Source organism: Poecile atricapillus, chromosome 39 (assembly GCF_030490865.1).
Source record: "Poecile atricapillus isolate bPoeAtr1 chromosome 39, bPoeAtr1.hap1, whole genome shotgun sequence".
In the NCBI taxonomy this organism is placed as follows: domain Eukaryota; kingdom Metazoa; phylum Chordata; class Aves; order Passeriformes; family Paridae; genus Poecile; species Poecile atricapillus.
This window is the reverse complement of record NC_081287.1, coordinates 731,042-752,790: the sequence shown is the minus strand read 5'-3', so window position 1 is coordinate 752,790 and position 21,749 is coordinate 731,042. Positions and strand designations below refer to the sequence as shown.

The following is a 21,749-nucleotide window of genomic DNA, read 5'->3' as shown; positions in this document are numbered from 1 at the left end:
AACCCAGGAAGAGCCAAAAAATCCATTAAAATCCTTTAAAATTCCCCTAAAAATTTGTTAAAAATCCATGAAAATCACACAAAAATCCACGGAAATTCCCCCCCCCAAAATTCCTAAAAAATAAAAACAAATTAAAAAAGAAAAAAATCCCTGAAAATGCCCAAAAATCCTTGGATGAGAGGCAAAAAAACCCCACCTGGAATTCTCTGGGATTGGCCTCAATCCAAGCCCCAAAATTCCCAGGATCCGACCCCGAAAATTCCTCGGATTAAATTTTAACCCTCTGGAGGGGGAGGGGGAGCCGGAACATTCTCGGGATCATTCCCGGATTTCTCCCGTGGTCCCTGATCCCAAAAATCCCCAAAAAATCCCGGGATGGACGAGGAGGAGCTCCAGGACGACCTGCGCGTGTTCTCAGGTGGAATTCCCGGATTTTTCCTGCTTTTCCAAGGGTTTTTCCTTCTCTCTCCCTCCCCTGATCAGGGCAGTTGGATATTCCCAAAAATTCCATTCCCGGGAGCTTCAAATTCCTGGAAATCCCAGGAATTCCCAAAAGAATTCCAGAATTCATCAGGAAATTATTTTTTAAAAAATTCCCTAAATAATTCCTCATTAATTCCCAAAATAATTCCCGAAATAATCGTTGGAACAAACCATCCCAAATAAAATAATCCTGGAATTAATTCCTGAAATAATCCCGATAAAAGGAGCCCAAATCCTGGGAATTCTCCCCCAAATTTTCCCCTCCTGGAGCCGAATTCCGACATTCCCAGTTATTAATTAATCCCGGGATAAACAGAGCGGGAAAAGCTGTGGGGAAATCCTGGGAAGAGCAGGGGGGGATTTTCCTTGGATTTTCCCTGCATTTTTCCAGGATTTCCCTTTGATTTCCCCTGGAATTCCTTTAATTTCCCTGCATTTTCTTTGGATTACTCCTGGATCCCCTGGGTTTTCCAGATTTTCCCCATTTTTTCCTGATTTTTTTCTGTTTTATTCTCTTTTTTCTCCACTTATCCCCCATTTTTTCCCATTTTCCCCCCATTTTTCCCATTTCCTCCCTATTTTTTCCCATTTTCCCCTATTTCCCCCCACTTTTCCCCATTTTCTCCCCATTTAATCCCATTTTCCCCCACTTTCCCAATTTTCCCTTCATTTAATCCCATTTTCCCCCATTTTTCCCCATTTTCCCCATTTTCCCCCCAACTTTCCCCCATTTTTCCCCCATTTCCCCCCATTTTTCCCCCATTTTTTCCCATTTTTCCCCATCTTCTCCCCATTTTTCCCCATTTTCCCCCCATTTTTCCCCATTTTCCCTCCATTTCCCCCCATTTTTTCCCATTTTTCCCATTTCCCCCCCAACTTTTTCCCATTTTTCCCCCATTTAATCCCATTTTCCCCCCATTTCCCCCCATTTCCCCCCATTTTTTCCCATTTTTCCCCCATTTTTCCCCATTTTCCCCCCACTTTTCCCCATTTTCCCCCCATTTCCCCATTCCCACCCTGTTTTATCCCGGATTTTCCCGTCATTCCAGGCCGTTCCGTGCTCCCTCCGTGGCTCCGTTCCTTCCCGGCCGTGTACCTGGCTCTGGCTCTCAGCTCCCTGCTCCTGCTGCTCCTCAGCTCCCTGGCGCTCGCCAGAGGTGGGAAAACCCCCCCAAAAATTCCCAAAAATTCCCAAAATTCCCAAATTTCCCAAAAATCCCCAAAATTCCCAAAAATTCCCAGCGCTGGAACTCCCCTTTCTTCCCCAAAATCCCCCAGCGAGCCCCAAAATCCGGCTCCGTTCCCATCCCTGAATCCCCCAATTCCACCCTGAATTCCCAAAGCTTGGAATGCCCAGAATTCCTGGGATTCCCCAATTCCCAAACCCTGGAATTCCCTGGAATCCCCCAATTCCAGCCCCAAATTCCCAAAGCTTGGAATGCCCAGAATTCCCCAATTCCACCCTGAATTCCCAAAGCTTGGAATGCCCAGAATTCCTGGAATTCCCCAATTCCCAAACCCTGGAATTCCCTGAAATCCCCCAATTCCACCCTGAATTCCCAAAGCTTGGAATGCCCAGAATTCCTGGGATTCCCCAATTCCCAAACTCTGGAATTCCCTGGATTCCCCCAATTCCACCCTGAATTCCCAAAGCTTGGAATTCCCAGAATTCCCCAATTCTCTAACTCTGGAATTCCCAGATTTCCCTCATTCCATCCCAAATCCCAGAATTCCCTGAATTCCCAAACCTTGGAATTCCCAGAATTCCCCAACTCCCAAACCCTGGAATTCCAGGAATTCCCGGAATTCCCTCCCAAATCCCAGAATTCCCCAATTCCTCATTCCCAAATCCCCGGAATTCAGGAATTCCCAGACCCCCAAATTCCCTGAATTCCTAAATCCGAGCCCTAAACCCAGAATTCCAAAATTTTTTGGGAATTTTTCCCTCTTTTTTTCCCTCCCAGTTTCCTCCATTTCCTCCCAACTCCAGCAGGAGCTGCTGGGGCAGAATTTTTCTGACCGGGATTCCTTCCGTAAGTCCCGAAATTCCCAACATTTTTCCCAAAAGTTCCCAACCTTTTACCAAAAAACCCCAAAATTCCCAACATTCCCACCCATTTCTCTGGAAAAAAAACCCCAAAATTCCCCAAATTCCCAACATTTAGGTCCATTTCTTTGGGAAAACCCTAAAATTCCCAGAATTCCCACCCATTTTCCCCAAAACTCCCAACATTCCCATCCATTTCTCTGGGAATAACCCCAAAAACCCCAAAATTCCCAACATTTGCATCCATTTCTTTGGGAATAACCCCAAAATTCCCAACATTTTCCCCAAAAACCCTCAAAATTCCCAAAATTCCCAACATTTGGATCAATTTCTCTGGAAAAAACCCCAAAATTCCCAACATTTGTGTCCATTTCTCTGGAAAAAACCCCAAAAATCCCAACATTTTCCCCAAAAAACCCCAAAATTCCCAACATTTGGATCCATTTCTTTGGGAATAACCCCAAAACCCCCCAAAATTCCCAACATTTGGATCAATTTCTCTGGGAATAACCTCAAAATTCCCAACATTTAGGTCCATTTCTCTGGGAATAACCCCAAAATTCCCAACATTTTCCCCAAAAAACCCCAAAATTCCCAACATTTTCCCCAAAAACCCCCAAAATTCCCCAAAATCCCAACCTTTTCCCCAAAAACCCCCAAAATTCCCAACATTTTCCCCAAAACCCCCCCAAATTCCCAACATTTTCCCCCTTCCCAACCCCAAAATTCCCCAAATTCCCAACCTTTTCCCCAAAAACCCCCAAAATTCCCAACCTTTTCCCCAAAAACCCCCAAAATTCCCAACCTTTTCCCCAAAAACCCCCAAAATTCCCAAAATTCCCAACCTTTTCCCCAAAACCCCCAAAATTCCCAACATTTTCCCCCTTCCCAACCCCAAAATTCCCCAAATTCCCAACCTTTTCCCCAAAAACCCCCAAAATTCCCCAAATTCCCAACATTTTCCCCAAAAACCCCCAAAATTCCCAACCTTTTCCCCAAAAACCCCCAAAATTCCCAAAATTCCCAACCTTTTCCCCAAAAACCCCCAAAATTCCCAACATTTTCCCCCTTCCCAACCCCAAAATTCCCAAAATTCCCAACCTTTTCCCCAAAACCCCCAAAATTCCCAACATTTTCCCCCTTCCCAACCCCAAAATTCCCAAAATTCCCAACCTTTTCCCCAAAAACCCCCAAAATTCCCAAAATTCCCAACCTTTTCCCCAAAAACCCCCAGAATTCCCAACATTTGGATCCATTTCTTTGGGAATAACCCCAAAATTCCCAACATTTTCCCCAAAAACCCCAAAATTCCCAACATTTTCCCCCAAATTCCCAACATTTCCCCCCTTCCCAACCCCAAAATTCCCAAAATTCCCAACATTTGGGTCCATTTCTTTGGGAATAACCCCAAAAACCCCCAAAATTCCCAACATTTGGGTCCATTTCTTTGGGAATAACCCCAAAAACCCCCAAAATTCCCAACATTTGGATCAATTTCTCTGGAAAAAAACCCAAAATTCCCAACATTTTCCCCTTTCCCAACCCCAAACCCCCCAAACCCGGCCCCTTTTTCCCCGGAGCCCCTTCCCAGGGCCGTTTTTTCCCGGGGTTTTTTTTGGGATGTGATTCCCGAGGCTCCGGGGCCGTTCCCGCAGTGTTCCCGTGCGGGCCGGATTCCCGGGAATGGGAATATTTTGCCGGGAATTGTTATTATTTCTCGCTGGCGCGGCTGAGCTGGGGGCGGGCGCGGGAGCGGTGCCGGGAGCGCCGGGCTCAGCTCGTGGTCATCGGGAGCTTCCCTGAGCAGGTGAGAAAATATTCCCAAAAAATATCCCAAATATCCCAAAAATCTGCATCCCCAAAAATCCCAGATCCCAAAAATCCCAGATCCCAAAAATCCCAGATCCTAAAAATCCTTAATATCCCAAAAATCTGTATCCCCAAAATCCCAGATCCCAAAAATCCTAAATATCCCAAAAATCTGTATCCCCAAAATCCCAGATCCCAAAAATCCTAAATATCCCAAAAATCCTAAATGTCCTGAAAATCCAAATCCCAAAAATCACAAATCCCAAAAGTCCTAAATATCCCAAAAATCTGCATCCCCCAAATCCCAGATCCCAAAAATCCTAAATATCCTAAAAATCCAAATCCCAAAAATCACGAATATCCCAAAAATCTGCATCCCCAAAATCCCAGATCCCAAAAATCCTAAATGTCCTGAAAATCCAAATCCCAAAAATCCTAAATATCCTGAAAATCTGCATCCCCAAAATCACAAATATCCCAAAAATCCTAAATATCCTGAAAATCCAAATCCCCAAAATCACAAATATCCCAAAAATCTGCATCCCCAAAATCCCAGATCCCAAAAATCCTAAATGTCCTGAAAATCCAAATCCCAAAAATCACAAATATCCCAAAAATCCTAAATATCCTGAAAATCTGCATCCCCAAAATCCCAGATCCCAAAAATCCTAAATATCCCAAAAATCTGCATCCCCAAAATCCCAGATCCCAAAAATCCCAAATCCCAAAAATCCTAAATGTCCTGAAAATCCAAATCCCAAAAATCACAAATCCCAAAAATCCTGAATCCCAAAAATCCTAAATGTCCCAAAAATCACAAATCCCGAAAATCCTAAATATCCTGAAAATCCAAATCCCAAAAATCTCAAATCCCAAAAATCCTAAATATCCTGAAAATCTGTATCCCCAAAATCCCAGATCCCAAAAATCACAAATATCCCAAAAATCCTAAATATCCCGAAAATCTGCATCCCCAAAATCCCAGATCCCAAAAATCCTAAATGTCCTGAAAATCCAAATCCCAAAAATCCCGCCGATTTTCCCATTTTTCCCAGTGATTTTTCCCAATTTTCCCGATTTTCAGGCCGATTTTCCCGCTGATTTTTCCCACTGATTTTTCCCATTTTTCCCGTTTTTCCCACTGATTTTTCCCGTTTTTCCCGCTGATTTTTCCCATTTTTCCCACCAATTTTTCCCAATTTTCCCACTGATTTTTCCCGCTGATTTTTCCCATTTTTCCCGCCAATTTTTCCCGTTTTTCCCGCTGATTTTTCCCATTTTTCCCGCTGATTTTCCCACCGATTTTTCCCATTTTTCCCGCCAATTTTCCCACTTTTCCCAGTGATTTTTCCCAATTTTCCCGATTTTCAGACCAATTTTCCCGCTGATTTTTCCTGCCAATTTTCCCATTTTTCCTGGTGATTTTTCCCAATTTTCCCGCTGATTTTCCCATTTTTCCCGTTTTTCCCACTGATTTTTCCCGATTTTCCCGCTGATTTTTCCCATTTTTCCCGTTTTTCCCACTGATTTTTCCCAATTTTCCCGCTGATTTTTCCCACTGATTTTTCCCGTTTTTCCCAGTGATTTTTCCCAATTTTTCCCACCAATTTTTCCCAATTTTCCCACTGATTTTTCCCGCCAATTTTTCCCATTTTTCCCGTTTTTCCTGCTGATTTTTCCCGTTTTTCCCGCTGATTTTTCCCACTTTTCCCGCCGATTTTTCCCAATTTTTCCCACCAATTTTTCCCAATTTTCCCACTGATTTTTCCCATTTTTCCCGGTGATTTTTCCCGATTTTCCCACTGACTTTTCCCGTTTTTCCCGCTGCCTTTTCCCATTTTTCCCATTTTTCCCGCTGACTTTTCCCGTTTTTCCGGAGCCTCAGCAGTTCCTGATGTCCCGGACTCGCAACGAGCGCTTCTGGATCGGCCTCACGGACGAGAATTCCGAGGGAAAATGGGAATGGGTGGACGGCAGTGACTACGGATCCGCCTTCACGTGAGCCCCGCAATTCCCAGAGCCCCAAAATCCCGGGATTCGGGGGGGGGAGGGATTTATTCCTGGGAAAAAACCACCAAAATTGGGAAAAAACCACCAAAATTGGGAAAAAACCACCAAAATTGGGAAAAAACCACCAAAATTGGGAAAAAACCACCAAAATTGGGATTTTTCCCGTGAAAATCGAAGAAAATTGGGATTTTTCCTGGGAAAATCGACCAAAATTGGGATTTTTCCATGGGAAATTGAGCAAAATTGGGATTTTTCCCATGATAATCGACCAAAATTGGGATTTTTCGGTGGGAAATTGACCAAAATTGAGATTTTTCCGAGGGAAAATGCCAGAAATTGGGATTTTTCCTGGGAAAATTGACCAAAATTGGGATTTTTCCGTGGAAAATTGACCAAAATTGGGATTTTTCCCTGGAAAATCGAATAAAATTAGGATTTTTCCATGGGAAATTGACCAAAATTGGGATTTGTTAGTGGAAATTTGAGCAAAATTGGGATTTTTTCCTTGGAAAATTGACCAAAATTGGGGAAAATTGGGATTTTTCTGTGGAAAATTGACCGAAATTGGGATTTTTCCGTGGGAAATCGGCCCACATTTGGGGAAAATCGGGTTTTTTCCCTGGAAAATCGACCAAAATTGGGATTTTTCTGTGGGAAAACGCCAGAAATTGGGATTTTTCCATTGGAAAATCCCCCAAAATTGGGAAAAATGGGGATTTTTTCCCTGGCAAATCCCTCAAAATTGGAGAAAATCTGGATTTTCATGGCATTTCCCTCCAAAAAAATCAGGATTTCCCACAAAAAACCAGAATTTTCCCCCCAAAAATCTGGATTTCCATCCAAAAAATTGCAATTTCCATCCAGAAAATTGGGATTACCCTCAAAAAATCCGGATTTTCACAGGATTTCCCCCCCAAAAAATCGGGATTACCCTCAAAAAATCAGAATTTCCATCCAAAAAATCAGGATTACCGTCCAAAAAAAAAGGAATTTTTATCCAAAAAAAAGGAATTTTTATCAAAAAAAAAATGGAATTTTTATCAAAAAAAATGGAATTTTTATCCAAAAAAAATGGAATTTTTATCAAAGAAAAATGGAATTTTTATCCAAAAAAAAAAGGAATTTTTATCCAAAAAAAATGGAATTTTTATCCAAAAAAAATGGAATTTTTATCCAAAAAAAAATGGAATTTTTATCCAAAAAAAATGGAATTTTTATCCAAAAAAAATGGAATTTTTATCCAAAAAAAATGGAATTTTTATCCAAAAAAAAAGGAATTTTTATCCAAAAAAAAATGGAATTTTTATCCAAAAAAAAAGGAATTTTTATCCAAAAAAAATGGAATTTTTATCCAAAAAATTGGGATTTCCCCCCTAAAAAATGGGGATTTTCTCTGGATTTGCCCCCCAAACCCTCAGAATTCCCGTTTTTTTTCCCCTCCCGCCTCATCCCGATCCCATTCCCGGTTTTTTTTCCCAGATTTTGGGGGGATGGGGAACCCAACGACAGCGGCAGCAACGAGGATTGCGCTCACCTCTGGATCTCCGGCCGCTGGAACGACGTGCGCTGCTCCTTCGAGTGTTTCTTCATCTGCGAGCGCCCCCTCCCCCCCAAACCCCAGCATTCCCAACATTCCCAACATTCCCAACATTCCCAACAACATTCCCACTGAAATCCTGGAGTTTTCCCGCCCTCCCCCGGGGGCTGAGGTGTGGAATTCCCAAAAAAAACGGGAATTTGGGGTGGAAATAAAAGGAAATTCCTGCTCAGGTTTGGGTGTCCTGGGGGAAATTTGGGATTTTCTTGGATTTTCCCAGATTTTTCCTGAATTTTCCCAGATTTTTCCTGGATTTTCCTGAATTTTCCCAGATTTTTCCTGAATTTTCCCAGATTTTTCCTGATTTTTCCTGGATTTTCCTGAATTTTCCCAGATTTTTCCTGATTTTTCCTGGATTTCCCTGATTTTTCCTGGATTTCCCAAATTTTCGCAGATTTTTCCTGAATTTTCCCAGATTTTTCCCGAATTTTCCCAGATTCTTCCCGGATTTCCCTGAATTTTCCTGAATTTTCCTGAATTTTCCCAGATTTTCCCAGATTTTTCCTGAATTTTCCCAGATTTTTCCCGAATTTTCCCAGATTCTTCCTGGATTTCCCTGGTTTTTCCTGGATTTCCCTGAATTTTCCCAGATTTTTCCTGAATTTTCCCAGATTCTTCCCAAATTTTCCCAGATTTTTCCTGATTTTTCCTGGATTTTCCTGAATTTTCCCAGATTTTTCCCGAATTTTCCCAGATTTTTCCCGAATTTTCCCAGATTTTCCCAAATTTTCCCAGATTTTTCCCGAATTTTCCCAGATTTTCCCAAATTTTCCCAGATTTTTCCCGAATTTTCCCAGATTTTTCCCGAATTTTCCCAGATTCTTCCTGGATTTCCCTGGTTTTTCCTGGATTTCCCTGAATTTTCCCAGATTTTCCCTGAATTTTCCCAGATTTTCCCCGAATTTTCCCAGATTTTTCCCTGAATTTCCCCAGATTCTTCCCGAATTTTCCCAGATTTTTCCTGAATTTTCCCAGATTTTTCCTGAATTTTCCCAGATTCTTCCTGGATTTCCCTGAATTTTCCCAGATTTTCCTGAATTTTCCCAGATTCTTCCCGAATTTTCCCAGATTCTTCCCGGATTTCCCTGGTTTTTCCTGGATTTTCCTGAATTTTCCCAGAATTTCCCTGAATTTTCCCTGAATTTTCCCTGAATTTTCCCAGATTTTTCCCAAGTTTTCCTGACTATTCCTGGAATTTTCCCAAATTTTCCCGACTTTCTGCAGACTTTTCCTGAATTTTCCTGAACTTTCTTGAGTTCTCCCAGATTTTTCTGGAATTTTCCTGAATTCTCCCAAATTTTCCTGGGATTCCCAGATTTTTCCTGAATTCTCCTGAATTTTCCCGAACTTTCCAGGTGTTTTCCCGGATTTTTGGGTGCTTTGGGTTGGGAAATTCCCGGTTTTTGTGCAGAATTCCCGGTTTTGGGGCAGAATTCCCAGGTTTTGGGGCAGAATTCCCGGTTTTTGTGCAGAATTCCCGATTTTTGTGCAGAATTCCCGGTTTTGGTGCAGAATTCCCAGTTTTTGTGCAGAATTCCCGGTTTTGGTGCAGAATTCCCGGTTTTCAGTGCAGAATTCCCAGGTTTTGTGCAGAATTCCCGGTTTTTGTGCAGAATTCCCGGTTTTGGTGCAGAATTCCCAGTTTTTGTGCAGAATTCCCGGTTTTTGTGCAGAATTCCCGGTTTTGGTGCAGAATTCCCGGTTTTTGTGCAGAATTCCCGGTTTTGGTGCAGAATTCCCGGTTTTCAGTGCAGAATTCCCGGTTTTTGTGCAGAATTCCCGGTTTTTGTGCAGAATTCCCGGTTTTTGTGCAGAATTCCCGGTTTTGGGGCAGAATTCCCGGTTTTGGTGCAGAATTCCCGGTTTTTGTGCAGAATTCCCGGTTTTGGTGCAGAATTCCCGGTTTTTGTGCAGAATTCCCGGTTTTTGGTGCAGAATTCCCGGTTTTTGTGCAGAATTCCCGGTTTTGGTGCAGAATTCCCGGTTTTTGTGCAGAATTCCCGGTTTCGGTGCAGAATTCCCGGTTTTTGTGCAGAATTCCCGGTTTTTGGTGCAGAATTCCCGGTTTTTGTGCAGAATTCCCGGTTTTGGTGCAGAATTCCCGGTTTTTGGTGCAGAATTCCCGGTTTTGGGGCAGAATTCCCGGTTTTGGGGCAGAATTCCCGGTTTTTGTGCAGAATTCCCGGTTTTCGGGGCTCTCCCGCCGTTCCCGCCCTCGCCCCTCCCCCCGGGGCGGGGCCGCCGCTGTCGCGATCCCGATCCCGATATTCCAGTCCCGATATCCCGATCCCGGTCCTGATCCCGATATCCCGATCCCGATATCCCGATCCCGATATCCCGATATCCCGATCCCGATATCCCGATCCCGATATCCCGATCCCGATCCCAGTCCTGATCCCGATATCCCAATCCCGATATCCCGGTCCTGATCCCGATCCCGCTCTCCCGATCCTGACCCTATCCCGGAATCCCAATCCCGATATCCCGATCCCGCTCTCCCAATCCCGATATCCCGCTCCCGATCCCGGTATCCCGGTCCTGGTCCCGATCCCGAAATCCCGGTCCCGGGATCCTGATCTCGATCCCAGTCCTGATCCCGATTCCAATCCCGATCCCCCTCTCCCGATATCCCGGTCCCGATCCCGACCCCGGAATCCCGATCCCGGTCCTGATCCCGGTATCCCGATCCCGATATCCCGGTCCCGATCCCGATATCCCGGAATCCCGGTCCCGATATCCCGGTCCCGATATCCCGATTCCAATCCCGATATTCCGGTCCCGGTATCCCGGTATCCCGGTGCCGCTGTCGCCGTCACTGTCGCGATCGCGGTGAGTTCCCCGCGCTGCTCCCCCTGTCCCGATATCCCAAAATCCCGGTATCCCAAAATCCCGGTATCCCGATATCCCGATATCCCAATCCCGGTATCCCGATATCCCAATCCCGGTATCCCGATATCCCAATCCCGGTATCCCGATATCCCGATCTCTCTGTCGCGATCTCTCAGTGCCCCGCGCTTCCCGCTGCTCCCGGAGCCGCCGCTTCCCGACTTTTCCCGACTTTTCCCGGTTTCCCCCCCCCGCTCCCATCCCGGTTTTCCCTCGGTTCATTCCCGGTTTTTCCCCTCTCTCCCATCCCGGTTTTTCCCGACTTTCCCCCTCTCCCATCCCGACTTTTCCCGGTTTCCCCCCCCCCTCCCATCCCGGTTTTTCCCTCGGTTCATTCCCAGTTTTTCCCGGTTTTTCCCGGTTTTTCCCGGTTTTTCCCCTCTCTCCCATCCCGGTCCGGTCTCGGACCTTTCCCGGTTTTCCTCCTCTCCCATCCCGGTCCCGTCCGGCTCCGTCCCCTCCGTTCATTCCCGGTTTTTCCCTCCCTTCATTCCCGGTTTTTCCCTCCGTTCATTCCCGGTTTTTCCCTCCCTTCATTCCCGGTTTTTCCCTCCGTTCATTCCCGGTTTTTCCCTCCCTTCATTCCCGGTTTTTCCCTCCCTTCATTCCCGGTTTTCCCCTCCCTTCATTCCCGGTTTTTCCCTCCCTTCATTCCCGGTTTTCCCCTCCCTTCATTCCCGGTTTTCCCTTCCCTTCATTCCCGGTTTTCCCCTCCTTTCATTCCCGGTTTTTCCCTCCCTTCATTCCCGGTTTTTCCCTCCTTTCATTCCCGGTTTTTCCCGGTTTTCCCCCTCCTCTCCCATCCCGACTTTTCCCAGATTTCCCTCCTCTCCCATCCCAATTTTTCCCGCTTTTTGTCCCTCTCCCATCCCAATTTTTTCCCAGTTTTTCCCTCCTCTCCCATCCCGATTTTCCCCAGTTTTTTCCCCCTCTCCTATCCCAACTTTTCCCGATTTTTCCCTCTTCCCCCATCCCAATTTTTCCCGGTTTTTCCTCCTCTCCCATCCCGATTTTTCCCAATTTTTCCCGGTTTTTCCTCCTCTCCCATCCCGGTTTTTCCCGGTTTTTCCCGGTTTTCCCGACATTTCCCCGCAGCCTCCGGGATGAAGCCGGAGGCGGCTCCGTCCTGCCTGGAGCAGAAAACGCCGCTCCCGAAATTCGGTGAGTGCCTGGAATTCCAGGAAAAAACCCCGGAATTCCAAGAAAAACCCCAGGAATTCCCTAAAAAACCCCGGGAACATCACCAGGAATTCCCAGAAATCCCCAAATTTCCGGATTTTCCCCCATTCCCGCCTCCCTTTTCCCATTTTTCCTCTTTATTCCCATTTTTCCCCAGCTCCAAACCTCTCTCCCTTTTCCCAATCCCGGATTTTTTAGGCAGAATTCCCGGATTTTTTTAGGCAGAATTCCCGGATTTTTTTGGCAGAATTCCCAGATTTTTTAATTTTTTTTTTATTTTTCCCAGGGGGATTTTTCCTGATCCCAAATTCCCAAAAATTCCCAGGAATTCATCCACATTCCCTCTTTAAAAAAACCTCGGGAATGGCATCAAAATCCATGGAAAAACACCCAGGAATTTTTCTTTGGAATTTTGAGGCCCAAATGAAACCTGGGATGGGAATTTTGGGAATTTTCCTTTGGAATTCCGGGGCCCAAATGAAATCTGGGATCAGAATTCCAATTTAAATCCGGGATTTGGGGCTCCCCTGGTTTTTCCCGGGATTTTTGGGATCCATCCCTGGGATCCAGGACCGGATTTTTCCCGGGATTTGAGTGGAAAAAAAACCGGGAATGACCTCGGGATGAGGAGGAGGAGGAGGAGGAGGAGGAGCTGCCAAAGAAAAATTGGAATTTTTCCCTCCCTCCCTTCCCTTTGAGGAGCGGCCAGAGATGAAAATCGGGATAAAAACGAGGGAAAAAAAAATTCCCAAAAAAAATCTGGAAAGGCCAAAAAAAAAAGCCTCAAATTCCCTTTTTTTTCCATGGAAAAAGTTCCCTGTGTCCCATCCCTGATCCCAAGAAAAATTCCCTGGAATTCCTTTGGATTTCTGGGAGTTCCCCATGGAATTTTCCCCCACGTCCACCCCCGATTTTCCCGTTTTTCCCCCAGATTTTCCCATTTTTCCCTGAATTTTCCACTTTTTCTCCCTAATAATCCCATTTTTCCTTAAATTCTCCCAGCTTTTCCCCAAGTTTTCCCATTTTTCCCCAGTTTTTCCTCCAAATTTCCCAGTTTTCCCCCAAATTTTCCCTTTTTCCTCCCAATTTTTGCCATTTTTCCCAATTTTCCCCAAATTCCTCCCCAATTCTCCCATTTTTCTCCCATTTTTCCCCATTTTTCTCCCAAATTCCCCCAAAATTCTCCCTTTTTTCCCAATTTCTCCCCCAAATTTCCCTTCTTCCCCTCATTTTTTCCCACTTTTCCCCCAAATTCTCCCATTTTTCCCGAATTTTCCCCCCAAACTCTTCTATTTTTAACCCCAAACCCCCCTGTTTTTCCCATTTTTAATCCAAACTCTCCCACTTTTCCCCATTTCTCATCCAAATTTTCCCACTTTCCCCCCGTTTTTCCCATTTTTTCCCCAAACTCTCCCATTTTTCCAGCAGGTTTCGTTATTCCCGAGCCCTGCTCCGGCTGTGGCTCCGTGATCCGGGATCGTTTCCTGCTCCCCAAATCCCCCCAATCCCCCAAATCCCCCCATTTATTCCCATTTTTCCCCAGTTTTTTCCCATTTTTCCCCATTTTTAACCCAAATCCCCCCATTTATACCCATTTTTAACCCAAATCCCCCCATTTTTTCCCAGTTTATTCCCAAATCCCCCCATTTTTCCCCCGGTTTATTCCCATTTTTCCCGTTTTTCCAGCCGTTATTCCCGATCCCTGTTCCGGCTGTGGCTCCGTGATCCGGGATCGTTTCCTGCTCCCCAAATCCCCCGGTTTTTCCCATTTTTCCCCCGTTTATTCCCATTTTTCCCCCGTTTATTCCCATTTTTCCCCCATTTATTCCCATTTTTCCCATTTTCCAGCCGTTATTCCCGAGTTCTGTTCCGGCTGTGGCTCCGTGATCCGGGATCGTTTCCTGCTCCCCAAATCCCCCAAATCCCCCAAATCCCCCTGTTTATTCCCATTTTTCCCCATTTTTTCCCCATTTTTAACCCAAATCCCCCCGTTTATTCCCATTTTTCCCCTGTTTATTCCCATTTTTTTCCCATTTTTAACCCAAATCCCCCCGTTTATTCCCATTTTTCCCATTTTTCCCCCATTTATTCCCCATTTTTAACCCAAATTCCCGTTTTTCCAGCCGTTATTCCCGAGCTGTGTTCCGGCTGTGGCTCCGTGATCCGGGATCGTTTCCTGCTCCCCAAATCCCCCCAATCCCCCAAATCCCCCCATTTATTCCCATTTTTCCCCAGTTTTTCCCATTTTTCCCCATTTTTCCAGCCGTTTATTCCCATTTTTCCCCATTTTTAACCCAAATCCCCCCGTTTATTCCCATTTTTCCCCATTTTTTTCCCATTTTTAACCCAAATTCCCATTTTCCAGCCGTTATTCCCGATCCCTGCTCCGGCTGTGGCTCCGTGATCCGGGATCGTTTCCTGCTCCCCAAATCCCCCCGTTTATTCCCATTTTTCCCCATTTTTAACCCAAATCCCCCCGTTTATTCCCATTTTTCCCCAGTTTATTCCCATTTTTCCCCAAATCCCCCCGTTTATTCCCATTTTTCCCCCGTTTATTCCCATTTTTAACCCAAATTCCCGTTTTTCCAGCCGTTATTCCCGATCCCTGCTCCGGCTGTGGCTCTGTGATCTGGGATTGTTTCCTGCTCCCCAAATCCCCCCAGATTTCCCATTTTTCCCCTGTTTATTCCCATTTTTCCCATTTTCCAGCCGTTATTCCCGATCTCTGCTCCGGCTGTGGCTCCGTGATCCGGGATCGTTTCCTGCTCCCCAAATCCCCGGGTTTATTCCCATTTTTCCCCCGTTTATTCCCATTTTTAACCCAAATCCCCGGGTTTATTCCCATTTTTAACCCAATTTCCCGTTTTTCCAGCCGTTATTCCCGATCCCTGCTCCGGCTGTGGCTCCATGATCCGGGATCGTTTCCTGCTCCCCAAATCCCCCGTTTATTCCCATTTTTCCCATTTTCCAGCCGTTATTCCCGATCTCTGCTCCGGCTGTGGCTCCGTGATCCGGGATCGTTTCCTGCTCCGCGTTAACGAGCGCTCCTGGCACGAGCGGTGCCTTCGCTGCTGCGCCTGCGGCCTCGTCCTGGCTGGGAATTCCTGCTTTTCCCGGGAATGTCGGATCTACTGCCGCCACGACTACCTCAGGTCTGGAATAACTGCGATTAGCCCGGATTTTCCCGGGATTTTCCCTGATTTTCCTGGGATTTTCCCTGATTTTTCTGGAATTTTCCCTGATTTTCTCCCATTTTTCCTGATTTTTCTGGGATTTTCCTGGGATTTCCCTGATTTTTCTGGGATTTTCCCTGATTTTCCTGGGATTTTCCCTGATTTTCCCTGATTTTTCTGGAATTTTCCCTGATTTTCTCCCATTTTTCCCTGATTTTTCTGGAATTTTCCCTGGTTTTTCTGTGATTTTCACTGATTATTCTGGGATTTTTTTCACTGATTTTTCTGGAATTTTCCCTGATTTTCTCCCATTTTTCCCTGATTTTTCTGGAATTTTCCCTGTTTTTTCTGTGATTTTCACTGATTATTCTGGGATTTTTTTCACTGATTTTCCTGGGATTTTCCCTGATTTTCCTGGGGTTTTTCTGGAATTTTCCCTGATTTTTCTGGAATTTTCCTGCTTTTCCTGGGAATGTCGGATCTACTGCCGCCATGACTACCTCAGGTCTGAAATAACTGGGATTTTCCCGGATTTTCCTGGGATTTCCCCTGATTTTCCCTGATTTTTCTGGGATTTTCCCTGATTTTCCTGGAATTTTCCCTGATTTTTCTGGAATTTTCCTGAGATTTTCCTGGGATTTTCCCTGATTTTCCTGGGATTTTCCCTGATTTTCCTGGGATTTTTTTCCCTGATTTTTCTGGGATTTTCCCTGATTTTCTCCCATTTTCCCCTGATTTTTCTGGGATTTTCCCTGGTTTTTCTGTGATTTTCACTGATTATTCTGGGAATTTTTCCCCTGATTTTTCTGGAATTTTCCCAGATTTTTCTGTGATTTTCCCCAGATTTTCCCTGATTTTCCTGGGATTTTCCCTGATTTTCCTGGGGTTTTCCCTGGTTTTTCCTGATTTTTCTGGAATTTTCCCTGATTTTCCTGGAATTTTCCTGCTTTTCCCAGGAATGTCGGATCTACTGCCGCCACGACTACCTCAGGTCTGATTGCCCTGCTTTTCCTGGGATTTTCCCTGATTTTCCCTGATTTTCCTGGAATTTTCCCTGATTTTCCTGGGATTTTCCCTGATTTTTTTGAATTTTCCCTGATTTTCTCCCATTTTCCCTGATTTTTCTGGAATTTTCCCTGTTTTTTCTGTGATTTTCACTGATTATTCTGGGATTTTTTTTCCTTGATTTTCCTGGGATTTTCCCTGATTTTCCTGGGGTTTTTCTGGAATTTTCCCTGATTTTTCTGGAATTTTCCTGCTTTTCCCGGGAATGTCGGATCTACTGCCGCCACGACTACCTCAGGTCTGGAATAACTGGGATTAGCCTGGATTTTCCTGGGATTTCCCTGATTTTCCCTGTTTTTTCTGGAATTTTCCCTGATTTTCCTGGGATTTTCCCTGATTTTCCCTGATTTTCCTGGAATTTTCCCTGATTTTTCTGGAATTTTCCTGAGATTTTCCTGGGATTTTCCCTGATTTTTCTGGGATTTTCCCTGATTTTCCTGGGATTTTCCCTGATTTTTCTGGAATTTTCCTGAGATTTTCCTGGGATTTTCCCTGATTTTTCAGGAATTTTCCCTGATTTTTCTGGGATTTTCCCTGATTTTTCTGGAATTTTCCCTGATTTTCTCCCATTTTCCCCTGATTTTTCAGGAATTTTCCCTGATTTTTCTGGGATTTTCCCTGATTATTCTGGGATTTTTTTCACTGATTTTCCTGGGATTTTCCCTGATTTTCCTGGGGTTTTCCCTGGTTTTTCCTGATTTTTCTGGAATTTTCCCTGATTTTCCTGGAATTTTCCTGCTTTTCCCGGGAATGTCGGATCTACTGCCGCCACGACTACCTCAGGTCTGAAATAACTGGGATTAGCCTGGATTTTCCTGGGATTTCCCTGATTTTTCTGGGATTTTCCCTGATTTTTCTGGGATTTCCCCTGATTTTTCTGGGATTTTCCCTGATTTTTCTGGGATTTCCCCTGATTTTTCTGGAATTTTCCCTGATTTTCTCCCATTTTCCCCTGATTTTTCAGGAATTTTCCCTGGTTTTTCTGGAATTTTCCCTGATTTTCTCCCATTTTCCCCTGATTTTTCTGGAATTTTCCCTGTTTTTTCTGTGATTTTCACTGATTATTCTGGGATTTTTTTCCCTGATTTTTCTGGGATTTCCCCTGATTTTTCTGGAATTTTCCCTGATTTTGTCCCATTTTCCCTGATTTTCCTGGAATTTTCCCTGATTTTTCTGGAATTTTCCCTGATTTTCTCCCATTTTTCCTGATTTTTCTGGAATTTTCCCAGATTTTCCCTGATTTTTCTGGAATTTTCCCTGATTTTCCTGTGATTTTCCCTGATTTTTTTCTGCAATTTTCCCTGGGATTTCCCGAGATTTTTCTGGAATTTTTCCTGATTTTTCTGCAATTTCCCCCTGGTTTTTCTGGAATTTTCCCTGATTATTCTGGGATTTATTTCCCTGATTTTCCTGGGACTTTCCCTGATTTTTCTGGGATTTTCCCTGGTTTTTCTGGAATTTTCCCTGCTTTTCCTGGGATTCTCCCTGCTTTTCCCTGGATTTTTGCCATTTTTTCCAAGTTTTTTTTCCCCATTTCCCCCCCATTTTTGTCCCCATTTTTCCAAGGTTTTTTCCCCGCTTTTCCACGATTTTTCCCCATTTTCCAAGTTCCAAAATCATGGAAATCTGGAAACTTCTTTCCAAGCAGCAAAATCCAGGGATTTTTGGAGCAATTCCATGGGTTTTTTATGGAATTCTGGGGAATTCGAGCACCATCCCACAAGAAAAACCAAACCTTGGGAATGGGAATTTTCCATGGAATTTTCTTGTGTTTTTCCCCCAAAAAACCCCAAATCCAAAGGGAATTTTTTTAGGGAATTTTAGCAGCTTTTTCCCACAAAAATCCCTTGGGATTGGGAATTTTTTATGGAATTTTCTGGAGCTTTTTCCCACAAAAAAAACCCAAATCCAGAGGGGATTTTCCATGGAATTTTAGGAAGATTTTCCCACAAAAACCCCAAACCCAAAGGGAATTTTTTAGGGAATTTTAGGAAGTTTTTTCCCCCAAAAAAACCCCAAACCCAGAGGGGATTTTCCATGGAATTCCCTGGAAATTTTTCCCCACAAAAACCCCTTGGGAATGGGAATTTTTTAATGGAATTTTAGGAAGTTTTTCCCATTAAAAACCCCAAATCCAAAGGCGATTTTTTAGGGAATTTTAGGAGCTTTTTCCCACAAAAATCCCTTGGGAATGGGAATTTTTCCATGGAATTTTCTGGAGCTTTTCCCCCCCAAAAAAACCCAAATCCAGAGGGGATTTTCCATGGAATTTTAGGAAGATTTTCCCATAAAAACCCCAAATCCAGAGGGAATTTTCCATGGAATTTTAGGAAGATTTTCCCACAAAAACCCCAAACCCAAAGGGAATTTTTTAGGGAATTTTAGGAAGTTTTTTCCCCCAAAAAAACCCCAAATCCAGAGGGGATTTTCCATGGAATTCTCTGGAAATTTTTCCCCACAAAAACCCCTTGGGAATGGGAATTTTTCCATGGAATTTTCTTGTGTTTTTCCCCCAAAAAATCCCAAATCCAAAGGGAATTTTTTAGGGAATTTTAGGAGATTTTCCCCACAAAAATCCCTTGGGAATGGGAATTTTTAATGGAATTTTCTGGAGCTTTTTCCCCCCAAAAAAACCCAAATCCAGAGGGGATTTTCCATGGAATTTTAGGAAGATTTTCCCACAAAAACCCCAAACCCAAAGGGAATTTTTTATGGAATTTTAGGAAGTTTTTCCCCCCAAAAAAACCCAAATCCAGAGGGGATTTTCCATGGAATTTTAGGAAGATTTTCCCACAAAAACCCCTTGGGAATGGGAATTTTTAATGGAATTTTCTGGAGCTTTTTCCCCCCAAAAAAACCCAAATCCAGAGGGGATTTTCCATGGAATTCTCTGGAAATTTTTCCCCACAAAAACCCCTTGGGAATGGGAATTTTTTAGGGAATTTTCTGGAGCTTTTCCCCACAAAAAAACCCCAATTCCAAAGGGAATTTTTCCATGGAATTTTATGAAGTTTTTCCCATTAAAAACCCCAAATCCAGAGGGGATTTTCCATGGAATTTTCCATGGAATTCTCCCCTTCCCAGGGCCCCTTCCCGAGGCACCTGTCCCGTAAATCCGGAGCCAGAGGGAGGAAAAAAGGGAGGAAAAGTCCCCTGGGATCCCTTTGAAGTCGGATTTCTGGGAATTCGGGAGGGATCCGAGCCCTTGGATCCATTCCCAGCCTCCTCCTCCGGAATTTTTCGGGATGAATTCTCCTCCCGCTCTTTTTCCCGGCTTTTTAAAGGATTTTCCTGGAATTTTTGGGGTTTTTTTTTGGGATTTCATCCCCAAAATTCCCATTGGGAAGCTCAAATTCCTCCCCTGGATCGGGAAAATCCTGGGAATTCTCACCCAGGGTTTGGGGAATTCTCAGGAAAACCAAATTCCCACATTTTCCCCCAGGGTTTTTTCCCAAATTTCCACTTTTCCCCCCAAATTCCCATTTCTCCCTCCCAAAATCCCCTAATTTTCCCAAAACCTCTCAATTTTCCCCCAAAACTCCCAATTTTTCCCCAAAAATCCCAATTTCCTCCCAAAAATTCCCATTTTATTCCCAAAAAGTCCCAAATTTTCTCTAAAAACTCCCATTTTTTCCCCAAAAATACCATTTTCCCCCAAAAATCCTAATTTCCCCCCCAAAATTCCCATTTTATTCCCAAAAATTTTATTTTTCTCCCAAAATCCCAGATTTTCCCCCCCAAAATCCTAATTTCCCCCCAAAATCCCAATTTTATTCCCAAAAATCTCATTTTTTTCCCAAAAAATCCCATTTTTCCCCCCAAAATCCCAAATTTTCCCCTAAAAACCCCAATTTTCCTCCCAAAAATCCCATTTTTCTCCCAAAAATTCCCATTTCTCATCCCAAACCCCCATTTTATTCCCAAAACCCCCATTTTATTCCCAAAAATCTCATTTTATTAAAAAAAATCCCATTTTTACCCCAAAAAATCCCATTTTTTTTCCCAAAAATCCCAAATTTTCCCCCAAAAAATCCCAATTTTTTTCCTAAAAATCCCAGATTTTCCCCCCAAAAATCCGAATTTTCCCCCAAAAATCCAATTTTATTCCCAAAAATCCCATTTTTCTTCCCAAAAATCCCATTTTTCTCCCCAAAAATCCCATTTTTCTCCCCAAAAATCCCATTTTTTTTCCCAAAAATCCCATTTTTTTTCCCAAAATCCCAGATTTTTCCCCCAAAATTCCCATTTTTCCCCCCCAGGCTGTTCCCTCGGCGCTGCAGCCGCTGCCGGGGGGCTCTGGGCGGCTCCGAGCGCATCCAGAAGGTTCTGGAATTCCTTTTCCACGAGCGCTGCCCCCAAATCCCCCTTTTATCCCCCAAATTCCCATTTCTCCCTCCCAAAATCCCCTGATTTTCCCAAAAAACCCCAATTTTCCCCCCAAAATTCCCATTTTATTCTCAAAATTCCATTTTTTTGCCCAAAATTCCCATTTTCCCCCAAAAAATCCCATTTTTTCTCCCCTAAGCCCCATTTTATTCCCCAAAATCCCAATTTTATTCCCAAAAAATCCCATTTTCCCCCAAAAAATCCCATTTTTTTTCCCAAAAATCCCATTTTTTTTTTCCCAAAAAATCCCAAATTTTCCCCTAAAAACCCCATTTTTCCCCCCAAAAATCCCATTTTTCCCCCCAAAAATCCCATTTTCCTCCCCAAAAATCCCATTTTTTCTCCCCAAAATCCGGGATTTTTTCCCAAAATCCCAGATTTTTCCCCCAAAATTCCCATTTTCCCCCCCAGGCTGTTCCCTCGGCGCTGCAGCCGCTGCCGGGGGGCTCTGGGCGGCTCCGAGCGCATCCAGAAGGTTCTGGAATTCCTTTTCCTCCAGCGCTGCCCCCAAATCCCCCTTTTATCCCCCAAATTCCCATTTCTCCCTCCCAAAATCCCCGAATTTTCCCAAAAAATCCCAATTTTCCCCCAAAAATTCCCAATTTTCCCCCCAAAATTCCCATTTTATTCTCAAAATTCCATTTTTTTGCCCAAAATTCCCATTTTTCCCCAAAAAATCCCATTTTTTCTCCCCTAAGCCCCATTTTATTCCCCAAAATCCCAATTTTATTCCCAAAAATCTCATTTTATTCCCAAAAAATCCCATTTTTCCCCCCAAAAATCCCATTTTCCTCCCAAAAAAATCCCATTTTTAATCCCAAAAAATCCCATTTTTTTCCCCAAAAAATCCATTTTTTCTCTTAAAAATCCCAAATTTTCTTCGAAAAATCCCATTTTTTTTCCCAAAATCCCAGATTTTCCCCCCAAAATTCCCATTTCCCCCCCCAGGCTGTTCCCTCGGCGCTGCAGCCGCTGCCGGGGGGCTCTGGGCGGCTCCGAGCGCATCCAGAAGGTTCTGGAATTCCTTTTCCACGAGCGCTGCCTGCGCTGCTGCTCCTGCTCCCGGCGCCTCCGCAGCGGCGATCGCTTCGTGCTGCGCCACGGCCGCATCCTC

At 44.1% G+C, this 21,749-nt stretch overlaps 1 protein-coding gene across 4 annotated transcripts; it reads left to right on the top strand.

Annotated features, from left to right (window-relative positions):
* The first annotated feature begins 264 nt into the window (after positions 1-264).
* On the top strand, positions 265-20,665 carry LOC131591298 (hepatic lectin-like). Of its 4 annotated transcripts, none has more exons than XM_058861853.1 (9): positions 265-418; positions 1,533-1,640; positions 2,448-2,516; positions 4,186-4,337; positions 6,228-6,337; positions 7,829-7,941; positions 11,928-11,993; positions 14,983-15,163; positions 20,509-20,665. In XM_058861853.1, exons 1-9 carry the CDS (start codon positions 376-378, stop codon positions 20,657-20,659), a joined length of 993 nt encoding a protein of 330 aa, XP_058717836.1. In that variant the 5' UTR covers positions 265-375; the 3' UTR covers positions 20,660-20,665. The 4 variants fall into 4 exon arrangements, with proteins under 4 accessions (XP_058717836.1, XP_058717835.1, XP_058717834.1 ...); XM_058861852.1 differs by having other exon boundaries at positions 6,225-6,337; XM_058861851.1 differs by having other exon boundaries at positions 6,219-6,337.
* Positions 20,666-21,749: the final 1,084 nt, after the last annotated feature.